At 53.3% G+C, this 12,597-nt stretch overlaps 1 protein-coding gene across 1 annotated transcript in view; it reads right to left on the bottom strand.

Annotated features, from left to right (window-relative positions):
* The window catches only part of MUC6 (mucin 6, oligomeric mucus/gel-forming), a gene marked incomplete at both ends in the record, with an annotated part of 29,426 nt that extends 21,206 nt beyond the window's left edge, over positions 1 to 8,220 (bottom strand). The window contains 22 exons of the mRNA XM_080912973.1: positions 172 to 282; positions 368 to 509; positions 675 to 826; positions 1,223 to 1,335; positions 1,439 to 1,491; positions 1,577 to 1,826; positions 2,050 to 2,182; positions 2,269 to 2,363; positions 2,449 to 2,610; positions 2,861 to 2,998; positions 3,094 to 3,166; positions 3,275 to 3,379; positions 3,448 to 3,586; positions 3,691 to 3,811; positions 4,126 to 4,248; positions 4,375 to 4,582; positions 4,746 to 4,855; positions 4,931 to 5,021; positions 5,335 to 5,461; positions 5,528 to 5,771; positions 5,968 to 6,021; positions 8,160 to 8,220. Coding sequence (XP_080769099.1) covers positions 172 to 282; positions 368 to 509; positions 675 to 826; positions 1,223 to 1,335; positions 1,439 to 1,491; positions 1,577 to 1,826; positions 2,050 to 2,182; positions 2,269 to 2,363; positions 2,449 to 2,610; positions 2,861 to 2,998; positions 3,094 to 3,166; positions 3,275 to 3,379; positions 3,448 to 3,586; positions 3,691 to 3,811; positions 4,126 to 4,248; positions 4,375 to 4,582; positions 4,746 to 4,855; positions 4,931 to 5,021; positions 5,335 to 5,461; positions 5,528 to 5,771; positions 5,968 to 6,021; positions 8,160 to 8,220 — 2,805 coding nt within the window. The remainder of the gene's footprint in view (positions 1 to 171; positions 283 to 367; positions 510 to 674; positions 827 to 1,222; positions 1,336 to 1,438; positions 1,492 to 1,576; positions 1,827 to 2,049; positions 2,183 to 2,268; positions 2,364 to 2,448; positions 2,611 to 2,860; positions 2,999 to 3,093; positions 3,167 to 3,274; positions 3,380 to 3,447; positions 3,587 to 3,690; positions 3,812 to 4,125; positions 4,249 to 4,374; positions 4,583 to 4,745; positions 4,856 to 4,930; positions 5,022 to 5,334; positions 5,462 to 5,527; positions 5,772 to 5,967; positions 6,022 to 8,159) is intronic.
* Positions 8,221 to 12,597: the final 4,377 nt, after the last annotated feature.

The following is a 12,597-nucleotide window of genomic DNA, read 5'->3' as shown; positions in this document are numbered from 1 at the left end:
AGTTCTGAGTGTGAAACCACCCAGCTGGCCAATGATCTCTGGCCTCTTCCTGTCATACAAATGAGAAGGGATGGTGGGAAGGTGTTCAGTAAAGGTAGAAGCTGAGGAGACCTGGGAGCTGATGATCAATACAGCCAGCCCTCTCCCACCCTAGACGGCACAGCCACGTACGCCCAGGAAGATCTTGATGGCTCTGGAGCAGGTGACCCCTGACTTCCCACAGATGACATTCTCTGTCAGAATCTTGAAGGTAGGCTGTGAGCTGTTGGTACCACAGTCATCCTGCAGGGAAAGGGTGTTGAGAAGAAGCCCTTATGGTCCCCACTCTGGTTCCTTTTCAGCCTTTGGCCCCGGGCTCAGGGGTTACCGTGGCCAACGTGTATTCGCAGTTTCCGTCAAACACAAAGCGTTGTCCGTCAAAAGTTATGATGTGGCCTTCGCCATAGAGGACACAGGTGGAGGGACATTGTGTGCTAAGCTGGCAGGTCCACCTTCCCTGTGAGCAGGTGCTGGGAAGATGGAAGTGAGTGGTTAGAGGTAGTCATTTCACACAGGGAGATGGACTGGACTGTGTCACTAGGATTCCCCACCTCTGGGAGCCCTACCCTGGGACAACTTACTTACTGGGAGTCTTTGCCCAGATGGCCTTAGGGGTCTGGGTTTCCATGACCTACCAGGTCTTACAGTCTGTATGAAGCTCAGAACCACCAGGGTAGGACACCCCTGCATAGTCACATGGGCATTCCTCTGCAGGCACACACTGCCCATCACTGTTTTCATAGAGTCCCTTAGGACAGACGCAGCCGGATTCGCACTTGGTGGGGACCTGGTGGGGAGGCAGGGTTAGTAGCTCCTTAGCACTCTGCTATCCCAGCTCCAGCCCCCTTGAGACTATCCGTGTCTTTTCTTTTGTCCAGCCTTCTCTAGGGTCTCTGTGGGCAGCTGAGTTTTACTCCTGGAGAATCCACCCTTCTGATAAGGTTTCAAGTGTGTGTGTATGTGGGGGACTGCCATGTGCACAGGGAAGGCTGTAGTTCCTAAGCTGGGAGCCAGTCCATGTGCTCAAAGAATTCCATAGACAAGCACCCTGTTCCCTACCTACCTACCTACCAACCAGCTTCTGACTCAACCCCCAGCACTAGCTATTAAGTCAGAGCCATAACTAGAGGGACACTGGGCACAGCATGGTCCTGCCGTGTACTGGCTCCACCCTGCTCCTTACACAGGCAATGCCTGTGGCCAGCATCTGGCACGTGGGGGCACATGCAGCTCCAAACTTGTCCTCTGATGACTGGCTGCAGGACTGGAAGGTCTTGGGCTCAGGGCAAGAAGATGCTGCAGAGAAGAAGACAGGTCAGGTGGACTGGGGGTGGGGGACACCAGGTGGTGTGGGGGCTTCTCCACAGCGTCTTGTGGCCATTTCCTGGTATGCACTTACCAAAGAACATCTCAGCTTGCCGAGGACAGCTCAGGTGCCCATTGATGCAGTAGCTATAAGAAAGGGGCGAGGGCACATAAGCACACAGGTGGACAGGCTCTTCCCTTACCAGGCTTTGCCCAGCCCTTCCCTCCGTACCATATGACCCCGTTGATCATGGTGGACTGATCAGCCTGGACAAACTTGTAGTTGTCCAGCAGACAGGGGCACTGGGCCTTGGGCACACATTCTGCCTTGTGGTTCAGATAGGTGCCCTCGGGACAGTTGCAGCCATCCACTGGCACAGGACTCTCATGACACTCTGTCTCACGGTCCGACAGAGACAGGCAGGTGCGATCACAGGCCTTGCTATTGTAGCTGAACGTGCGGTTGCCAGTGCAAGGCACAGCTGTGGGAATGTAGGTGCCAGGTCCTCAGGACAGGAAGCTGTGTGTGGGGAGGGTCTAGGGCTTGGGGATTTGGAGACTAGCAGACAGAGGAATCCCTGAGCAGAGCATAGAGCCCCTCATGCTGACCATGAGACCCTGTTGTGGTTGAGGCTCACATCACTTCTATGCCTACAACCCCGCCTCTTCTGATTGTTCCACCCTCACACTACAGTCAACACTCACTGCAGTTGTCCACGCTGTTCCTCCAGCCCCAGAGCAGGATGCCACGGGAGGAGCAGGCATGGGCATAGGCCCCCAGTGCAGAACAGATGTGAGGGAAGGTCTCCTCATAGTTGCAGGCTTGGTACACACATCTCTGTGGGGAGGGTGGGACTCAGATGTCTAGGACTACATCTGCTGCTCCCATGTCCCCCCAGCTCCTCAAGTGCCCACTGGACTCACCTTGTAGAAGGGCTGGGGGTTCACCACACTGTGGCACGTCTCAAACACACTGCCCTTCCTCAGCAGCATGGAACAGTGGGTCTCTGCACACACCTCTGGAGACAACAGGTATAGTTGTGGGTACCCTGTTCACAACCCAGCAGGCTTAGATGGCTGAAGGTGGGGGTGCAGGGCACTCACTGTTGAGCTGGCTCATGGAGCAGGGGTCCGTCTCACGCTCTAGGGCAGCTGGACAGTTCCCCGCACGCCAGGAGTCCACAAAGAGCGAGGCAGTGCCTTCATCAATACCCATGCTGGTTGTGAAATCATCCGTTGTGTCTCCGTTGAAATTGCCACAGAGCCCTGTGTGGGCAGGGTTTGTGAGCAACTGAGTCCTGGTCCTCCTGTCTAGTTCCTCCATATACCCAAAAGCTCTCCCCTCTCCGGCTGTGCCCCTTGGATTAATTATCACTGGCCTTATATGGCTGGAACCACAGGTTCCCTGGATGTGGAGAGCCAGTATAAGGCACTTGTGGGTCCTCTCTGCATTTAGTTGCAGTGGAGAGGAGACAGCCAGGCTGACTCTGGGGGTGACCAGCAGGACAGTGCTCACCTCTGGTCTGGCCTTTGAACTGGGGCCCGACTGTAATATACACCTGGAAGATAGGCTGCATCTGGAACACAAGCTCCAGCCCGAAGGTGGTAGCCATCTGGAGGTGGGTAGATGTCTGCCTGAAGATGGTGATGTTGTCTGCAAGATTTCAGGGCTAAGAAAGCTGTCCCTGATGTCATACTCCAAAGACACAGCAACACAAAGTTCTCAGTGCTGGCCCCAGAAGGACTTACGTGTCTTGTATGGCAGCAATTTGGTGTCCCCGTTGTTGGTGATCACTTCATCCTCTGAGATGACAATTTTGTCCTGGAGAGACAGAGGAGTGGAAATAGGAAGTAAGAGAAGCAGGAGCCAGATGCCAGCCTGCAGACAGGGGGACATCGCATGTGCTTGACTCAGGGCAGGCAGCCTTACCTTCTTGGACAGGTAGATGATAGAGACTAGGGAGGTCTCTGAGTGTGAGTAACCCGACTTGTCATACACAGCCATGAGGGTTCCTTCATTTGGAAGCTGTGGGCTCTGGGAAGGTGAATAGGTCAGGCATGGATGGACTGTTCCCTTTCCCCCAGCCCCAGGGCTCCTCTTACCTGGAGAAGAGTGTAGGTGCAGGTGCCATGGAAGCGGTAGGGTCTGGCATCGAACGTGGTGACAAAGGAGCCACCTTCTAGGGAGCAGTGGCCAGGACATGGTTGCTTTGTGCACATCCAGTGGCCCATGGTACACTGGCTGCAAGTGAACATTGGGGTTAGTCCCCAGGGGACTGTGAAGCCCAAGGTAGACAGGATCCCTTCCTGGGCTCTATGCCAGCAGAACTTGTTTTCTATACTCACCAGGTTTGGCAGGCTGTCCTTGTGATCTCCCCAGGGCCATAGACCATACCATTGAGCATGCAGGGGCACTGGTTGACTGGCACACAGGAGTTGTTTCCAGATATATCGTCAAGCAGTGTACCTAAGGGCATGGGCTCAGGTGGCACGGATGTTCCTTAGGCAGCCTATGACTGTGGGGACTCCTCAGCTGGCTGTTCATCTGTTCTGGGCTCTGCCCCTCCTTCATCCCTGCCAGCCCTGGGGAAGGCGCCTTGAACAACTCAAAGCCCACCTCTGTTCCCCACTGCTCACTCTGCATGGAGCCCTGGGTTTCCTGGAAGTTTTGGGGTCAAAAGATAAGAAGACCTGGACCTGGGACTCAGATATAGAATGTCTAGACCAAGCTGGAACAGAGTGTGAGTTTTGGGGAAAGTGGATGCTGGTAGATATCCTCACCATGGGGGCAGAAGCAGCCAAAGGTGCAGAAGCCAGAGCAACTGTGTTGTGGGTTGGAGCAAGTCTTGACGCAGACCTCGCCGCACTCCTGGTATACTTGGTTGGCGGGGCACTGGCTCATGGCTGCAGGCAACAGGCATGGAATCTGGTAAGAAAATCCTGCCTGCCTTCCTGAGTTTCTACTTTAGTTTTTGCTTAGCTTCTCCACTTCTCAAAACTGTTTTCCCTTTCACCCTGCCTGGAACTCACGGCAGAGTCCGGGGGTCCTCCAGTTTCGGACAGGCTGGCCAGTCATACTGCATCGGCGGGAGTACTCAGACAGTGTGGCACAGCTGCAGTTCGGCTGGCCTGGCTGGGCACAGTCAGCCATGTCTGCCTGGCAGCTCAGCATCAGTGTCTCCTTTGGCACGTCACACCCAGGGGACACCAGGGTCAGTAACTGGTTGCAGATCTGGGCCTGAATAGAGAGCCACTCAAGGTCATATGGGCGAAGCCATATCTTGTATTATACCCAGGGCTTGGGAGGCCAGTTGTGGGGGTGGCATTGGCCCCAGACACCCTTACATAGCCCCTTTGTGTCTGCCACATTCTGACCCTGGGTTATGGACCACCTCACATACGTATCTGGTCTTCAGGATGGTTGGGCTAGGGATGGCTTCATAGGCACAGATCTCATTGGGATCATCTAGCTTCTGAAGTGTAGCATACTTATGGGGTTCCAGAAGTTTGCCTAGGGGCATAGGACAGAGATGAGCATGTGGAACTGACTACAAAGGGGCCTGACCACCCACCCCATCCAGCTTACCATCCTCACTCAGAAATTCATTGTCTATCTTTCCATCAAAGTTCCCACACAGTCCACAGAGCTTGCCCATGTACTTCTCCTCTACCAGGACCTGTGGGATGGTACTGTCAGTCCCTGTGGGAATGCATAAGGAGTTCCCCACCCTGGCTGGAGAGCCCTTAGCCTCTTGCTTCAAGGTTCCAGGCCCTCCCCCTCACCACCCTGCCCTTCCTGGGAGCAGGGCATGTGGTTCTTTCCTGGCTGAATCTTTCTCCTTTTCAAATGGGGAAACTGAGCTGCTATCTAAGCTCAAGTCCACTTGGGTTGCTGGCCAGCGGCCAGTGCTGTCCTACCAGTCAGGGCTCCTGGGCCTCACTTTGAGCAGGGCCCTTCCTGAATGCTGTTTGTCAGCTCATGGATCTCACCATAAGATGGGCATCTGGACCCCACATGACGACTAACTCCAGCTCCAGCTGCTTGGCCACCAGCTGCACGCTCTGGCCATATGGTGTGATCTGAAGGCCATTGCTGGTGTAAGGCAGGCTAACAACCCTGTGGGTAAGACAAGTTAGCAGCTGTCCCTTCTGTCCCCTACCCTGGTTGCTCTGCCCAACTTACCCAATGTCCCTGACAGAGATGGTTTCCTTGTTCACAGTAACCACAGAGGCCCCAAGTTCCATGATGATCCGGGAGATGTTCCCATCCCTATCTCTCCGCAACTGGATGCTAAAAGTCATGGGCAAGTCATCCCCACAGGTGGCCGTAAAGATGTAATTGCACATCCCTTTGAAATTATACTCATGACCATCAAAGGTGGAAAAGTGGCCAGCTCCCCACGTGGAACACCAACCCTTTTCTGGGGCTGCAAAAACAAAAACAAACAAACAAACAAAAAACCAAAAACCAAAAAACACTCTCAGTCTCATTTCCTATGTCCAGGCAGGGCATGTCTGGGGCAGCCTGGTCAAGAAGCTGTGGCCCTAGAGAGCCCACCATAGCCTCAATCCCACATGCCCACCCAGCTCTGGCCTGGGCTCTGCCTTCTCTTTGGGCCTTACAGGATTGCAGGTTATCCTTAGTGTTGGAGTCTGTGACATCTCCAGTCCAGGCACCTGTAAGGCAGGAAGCTACAACTCAGCATCCCCCGGCATAGTTCCTATGGCCACTCTAATCAGGACAGGGATAGGCATAGAGGTCACAGTTCCCAAATACCAACCCCCCAGCTAGTGCCTTGGATGAGAACTGGCTGAAGCCTGAACCATAGCTTTTATCGTTGATCTTCCTTGTGGAAACCCAAGACCACAGCACCCCCCCCCCAGGGCCTGCATGCTGTGTGTGTGTGTGTGTGTGTGTGTGTGTGTGTGTGTGTGTGTGTGTTTTGAGACACAAAAGCTCCTTCCTTCCTGCACACTGGACCACTGGGCCTCTGGTACTCTGTGTCAACAGGGATGCAGTTGCTGATGGCTCTCATATCTCGTATGTTGTTGGAAGTTTCCGCTTCCAGAGACTTAGACTGGCAAAGGAGGTGGTGTCCTGATCTGTATGGTTGGGACTGTTATCTCAAGCTGGTTCACCACACCATCATCCCTGATGGGTTTGTCCTCTGAGCCCCAGCCTGGTGGATGCCCATGCATTACTTCCTGAGGACTTAACAGGCAGTGGGAATGCAAGATCTAAAGTAATGTCTAGGGAAGTCAGTAGCATCTGCCCCTGTCTAACGATCGTTAAGGGTATGGAGAACGGGCCAGGCTCCCTGAGCAACACCCTCTGTAGCTTAGATTTCTCTATCTTCCAGAGACACTGGGGGGGCCACCCCATTTCATGTGATGTGAATGGCACAGACTCAGCTCCTGGCCCTCTTGATCCCAGTCCTGGGTCTGGCTCTATCCCTCATTCTTTTGTCTATTGTGTTCCTAAGGGGCTCCTGTCTCATGTAGCAGCTCCTTCTCCTGACAAGCCTTCCCTTTCCCTGACCCCAGCCTGAGTCTGGCTTCCCTGTTTTTCTCTGAGCTGGCCTCTAACTGAGGTCCTTGTGAAGATATCCAGGAGACCATCAGCATCACTGCCCCTCCTACAGGGACCACCTGCATCTCAGCCATTGCCAATGGGGACTCTTGGGCTTGTTTGGTGGTCTCTCCTGTCTCCAGTTAATCCCACCCCTCGGGCATCTCCATCTCCTCCCCACCTGAGTCTGACCTCATACTCCTCCACCTCTGCCCTCCCGCTAGGCTGCGCAGAGGTGATGCTCAAATGCTGTTATAGGAACAGCTCTGTTTCTCCAGCTTCCTGTAGCCCAACACAGTTCCCCAGAACCCAGGCTTGGCTCCCTCTAGGCCTTTTCCATTAGGCCCTCCTGTGGCTTACTCTCCTATTCCTGGCTAATGGCCAAAGGGACCTGGGTCCAGTCAGCCCCCTCCCCTTCTTTTCCTGCCAGGCACACTGGATAAGGGGCAAGACAGGGTCCCAGGTGACCTGGTAGGACCCATAGACCTTGCTTTATGGTTTTTCAGAGCAACCTTTGGTGTGGACAGGAGGCTATATCATGGGGAGGAGGTCGCTGGAGAGAGAAGCAGAGAAGCCTGGTGGGAGGAGCATCACATTATTTCAAGTCTGAGACTCACCTAGCACTAGTCTGGGTATGCTCTACGAGTGGGCTCTATATGGTCTATCCCCGCCAGGAGAGGCCCCTGATAGCTCTGATTGGCATACAGAGATGTGGGCTGCGGTGGCACAAGATGTCTTCCCACATTTACAGAAGGGGAAGTTGAGACCTGGAGCCAGCCATACAGTTTTGTTAGTGAGTGAGGTGAAAACTAGTGGAGCTGAATTCTGCCCTGGGGAACTTGGGCTCCAGCACCAAAGATGCAACTCTGTTGGGGTGACACATGTGGCTGCCCCCACATACCTCAGCCTCTCAGAGAGCTCTCAGGGCCAGAGCCAAGAAAGGGGTAGAGAAAAGGAGTATCAGGTGTGTCCTGTTGCTTAGCTGTCACCAAAATTGCTGAGACTGTGCAAGAGGGAATCCCCCATTCCCAGTTCTAGATGAGCCATACCATACCCAGATCACAGGAGGTGAATGGGTTTGAGCACTTTGCTGGGCCCCTCCTGCCTCCTATTCATCAGTGTTCAGATGGCTAGCCTCAGGCAGAGTCAATGAGGCAAGAAGACCTGAGGACTTTAACATGCACAGAGACCCATGGAAGGCATTGGGTACTCAGACCACCCTGGCCACTGCCCACTGCCTACTCACCAGCATCGATTAGGGGTCCCCCGAAGAGCAGCAACAACAGCAGCTGTTGGACCCTGAGCATGGTGGCACTCCTGGAGCAGAGAGGTGCCCACCAGCCCTGGTCTTCTCCTGCTGGGCTCTCAGGCAGTCTTGCTGCTGCCTCTGCTGTGACTGAATGTCTAGCTCTCCAAAGCTTATATAGGGGTGTTGTGCCCTCCCCCTGCTGCGCCCACTTGTGTCCCATACTCCAGGCCTGTGATCACCACCGCCTGCCTGGCACAGCAGTGGCCAAACAGGATATTGGGTTCTGCTTTATCAGGACTCAGACTTTGGAAAATTCTGCAATGGTTGTGGCCCCATTATCTTCCCACTCCCAGTAGGGGCCTGACACATTGCACTCCAGGGGCCCACAAACACTTCCTGCATCTGGCTGTCCTGAGGGCCAGGATGGGTCCTGCCATAGCTTGTCCTAACTTCCAGATCATTGTGGACACCATCAACCACACACCTGGGAGCCTGAGATGAGGCTGGTCCAGAGGGATGTCAGGGAGGCTGGGCCTCTTCCTGATCCTGTCAGACAATCCAGTTTCCAACCTGGATTCTGGTACCTGACCAGAGACACTTATTTTCTGTGTCTACTTTACTTATTGTGAGTTTCCCTTCCAGGAAAACCACTGGGGGAGAGGTCCTGCTACAGTATACTGGGTGGAGGTGGGGGTGGGATGGGGTGGGGGTGGAAGGTAGGTGGCTCCATGCACTGTTTGCTGAGTGCTGTACTCTTGTTCTGTGGGTGAGGTTACCCACTTTTGCAGCATCTCGATGGGTTGAGTGATCTTTGGGTACCCTCGGACGACTGGCTAAACCTATTTGGGATATGGGTTCCCAGGAATATGAGAGTCAGGAGGCAAAGGTGAGAGTGCATGCTAGGACAAAGGTCAGGTTGAGGGCCAGAATTGGGGTTAAAGTTTGGGTGGGTGAGATGAGGTGGAATCCAACAAGTCTCTGAGTCCATCCAGTTCCATTGGGAGCCTGGGGTGAGGGATAGGGATCTCCTGATGGTGGTTTGGGTCACTCCTGGGACAGTGAATGCTGAGCAGTGGCCCTTGGAACCCTGCAGGAACCAGGGCCAGCCTTGTATCTGTGTTTGTTGCAGGTTTGGTATCGTCTCTGCCTTGCTTAAGTCTGCGTTCTCAAATGGGCCTGTATCTCACAGTCAAGCTAGGCCAAGCCCCCTACCCTGGCCTAGCATATCTCCTCTGGTCCCCCACCTCATATCCTGGGAGCTCCTAGATGCTATTCTCAGTTGGCTCAGAGAATACCCATCCTGTTAACCCAGGGTGACACCAATGGAGCTTGTCCTAGCTCTGCCTACATATCCACAGCTGGGCTTGGGTGGGTGAGGAGGGACTCAGGATAGACCCTAACACAAAACAGTCGTGTAGAAGGAGCTTATGACCCCATGTGTCTAGGAGCCTTGTGTGGCTTGTTTGGCTGGTTGTGCATGTCTAACAATCTTCAGGACTGTGTGCACATACATGCACACGTATGTGTGGCTCAGAGCTGTGCCTTCCAGGATCTTCTAGGTTGCATACACCTGTGGCAAGAAGGTAGCTCTAGGGAGTGGCACTGCCTTTGCCTGGGTCGATGGTTCCATCCTGTTGGGGAGTGGTCACAGGAGGGCATTAGGGCCCACCTTCTGCAACAAACTTGATTGGTAGGAAATCACAGCTCAATAGTGTTTTTGTCCTTTGACTTGGGAGAGCGAATGCATTGAACAAACAGCTTTGACAGCCGAGATAGCCCTGACGGGGAGTTAAGTGTGTGAGCGCCATTGTTCCTCCAGCAATCACAGTGATAAGCTCCAGGTCCCGCTGGCGGGTCAGGAAAGCGGAACCTACAGCTGGACAAGTGTATGATTGTCCATTCTCACGTCCAGCTCAGACTCTTGCCTTCCACATCCATTGGTGTGGCCAAACCCTGGACAGTAGCCTGCCAGTAGCCTGCCTGGACCTAGGCTTGGCTATGGAGTGGACCCCGAGCCAGTTCTAGTCTTAGAGCCCTGTGTCTAGAGCAGTGGTTTTTGACTTTCCTAGTGCTGTGACCCTTTAATACACTTCCTCATGTTGTATTATTTTTATTTTTTTTTTTGCTATTTCATAACTGTAATTTTGCTACTGTTATGAATCATAATGCAAATATCTATGTTTTCCAGAAGTCTTAGGTGACCCCAGTGAAAGGGTTGTTCGACTCTAAGGGGTTCACAGGTTAAGAACCACTGGTTCAGAGAGAGGTAGCCCAGAATCCTGCACAGTGAAGAAGTAGGCTTTTGTGTAGGGTTGACGGGTTTTAGCAGGTGCTTCTAGATGTTCTTTATGCTTGAGTTCTTATTCCTGTCACAGGCAAGAAGCCCCAAACCCTTAGTTTGCTAGGTCTCATTCATAAAGATATAGGAGTGTACATATTGATCAGCCCATCCAGACTACCTGTCCCTGACTGCTGGGACCATGTGGGTCAGGTGTGACATTCCCCAGGGGATGGGCTGGTGTCTTCCCAGTCCCTTTGGCTTGGCAGCTGTGTGTCATCAGATAAAAACTGGGGAGAGTTTGGGAAAGATATCCACCCCAGAAGTAGGAATTCTCTCCTATGACTGAGCCATGATCTTGGAGGGGTCCCAGCTGTGGTCAGGGTGAGCCAGGACCGACCATCCAGTTTGGACTCTCAGTGGAGGATGTAGCTCAGAATTTCCAAGGACTGGGTATAAAGGGTGGAGTGGCTGGGCCTGGTGTTTCTGGAAGGTTTAAGGTGGGCTGTCTGAAACTTTGGTGGTCAATGAACTTCAGGGCTGGTTCATGGGCCCTTCTGTCATTTTGGGGGTGGGGATGAGAGCTAGTGACCCTGAACACAAGTGGCTGAGGGGTTTCAAGCCTTGGAGCAGGAGCTATGCCTGCTTTGGCTGCTATGTCCTGTGTGTAGTAGGTGGGCAGTCAACCTTGGACTCTGTGACTCAGTGGAGCCTGGGTTTCATTAGCTGTCCCCAAAAGGGCTGCTCTCCCCTCTCCTTCTGCCCCCAAGGATCACTGGTGATCACCCCTCCCCCCTAACTCTCATGTGTCCTGGCTTCCCAGTGGCCTTGAGAGTACTTAAAAGACAAAGTATTCATGGTCCACCTTCTCCAGGGACCTGCAAGCCCAGCCCTGGGAACCTGCTGGCTGGTACTCCTACCTGGAACCGTGCTGTTCTATGGCCCCACTGCCCCAACAGAATGTCCAAGATCCTGGGTAACCCCTGGCCTCTGGTCTCCTAACTCTATACCTCTTGTTTCTTGGGCTCTTGAGGAATTTACCCTGAGGTCTGAAGTCAATTCTGACAGATAACAATGAAGTCAGCAAATCTGCTATGGCCAGGGCCCCACAGCTAAAGGGTGGATGTGATCTCCACAGCCCCTTCAGCGACTGTTCCTCAGTTTCTACCCTGCAAAGTGCCTAGCTTCCACAACTTGCATGATCAGGCTTTGGCTCTCGGGCTGGGATTTGTTATGATCAGCCCCTCCCTCTGGACATGGGCCCTGGCCTCCAGCCTTGGCAGGAAAGTGAATGCCTGATGTCGGTCCTACCTGGGTGGGGAGGAACTGTGTTCTGAAATAAGTGGAGTGCTCACTGTCATGCTTCCCTGGCTGGGGGCCCTTAATCCTTTTTGTTCACGGATGTCCTGTATTTGTGCTTAATGTAGGGACCACAGATAATAGGGGTGGCATCAGAAAGGTGGTAGGTGGACCTGGATTCCCAGGGAGCTGATAGGTCTTACCCTGGGATGAGGGTGCCTGCTGCTGCACATTCACCTCCTCCTTATCTTCTTCTTCCTCCTCTTCCTCCTCCTTTCTTTTTTTCCTCTTGAGATCTGGTCTGATGCAGCCCACGCTGGTGTTGACTTGCTGTGTAGCCAAGGATAACCTTCATCTTCACCTCCCAGGGGCTGAGATTACTAGTGGACCACCATACTTGATTTATGTGATGCTGAGGATCAAATTCAAGGCCCTGTACACGCTAGGTGAGGATTCTACCAACTGAGCTACACTCCCACTTTTTAACAGGAGGGCTTCTGGCTCAGCTGTCCCTTCAGTTAGGGGACACACTATACGTGTGAGTCCTATGATAGACTTGCTTATACTTTTCTTCCTTGCAGAATGATGGGGAGTCTTGGACCTCATTGACCATCAGACAGAAGCCCATAATGAGACTTTTCCCATTACCTGGATGCATCAACAAGCCTTTCAGGACAGTGATTCCCCCAGCCTTGCTCACAGCAGGTACTCTAAAATCACACAGGCACCACCAAACCTAACCAAAGGGAGAGTTCAGAGTCCAGAAGGATGGGCTGCATCCAACCCTGGCCAATGTTAACACAATTCCAGTTTCTAGGCCACATGTAAGGGTTCCCTCAGCCTGGCAAGCAGGAAGCA

The sequence above is a fragment of the Micromys minutus genome, assembly GCF_963924665.1.
Source record: "Micromys minutus genome assembly, chromosome: 2".
NCBI classification, from domain to species: domain Eukaryota; kingdom Metazoa; phylum Chordata; class Mammalia; order Rodentia; family Muridae; genus Micromys; species Micromys minutus.
This window is presented reverse-complemented; position numbering and strand designations above follow the sequence as displayed.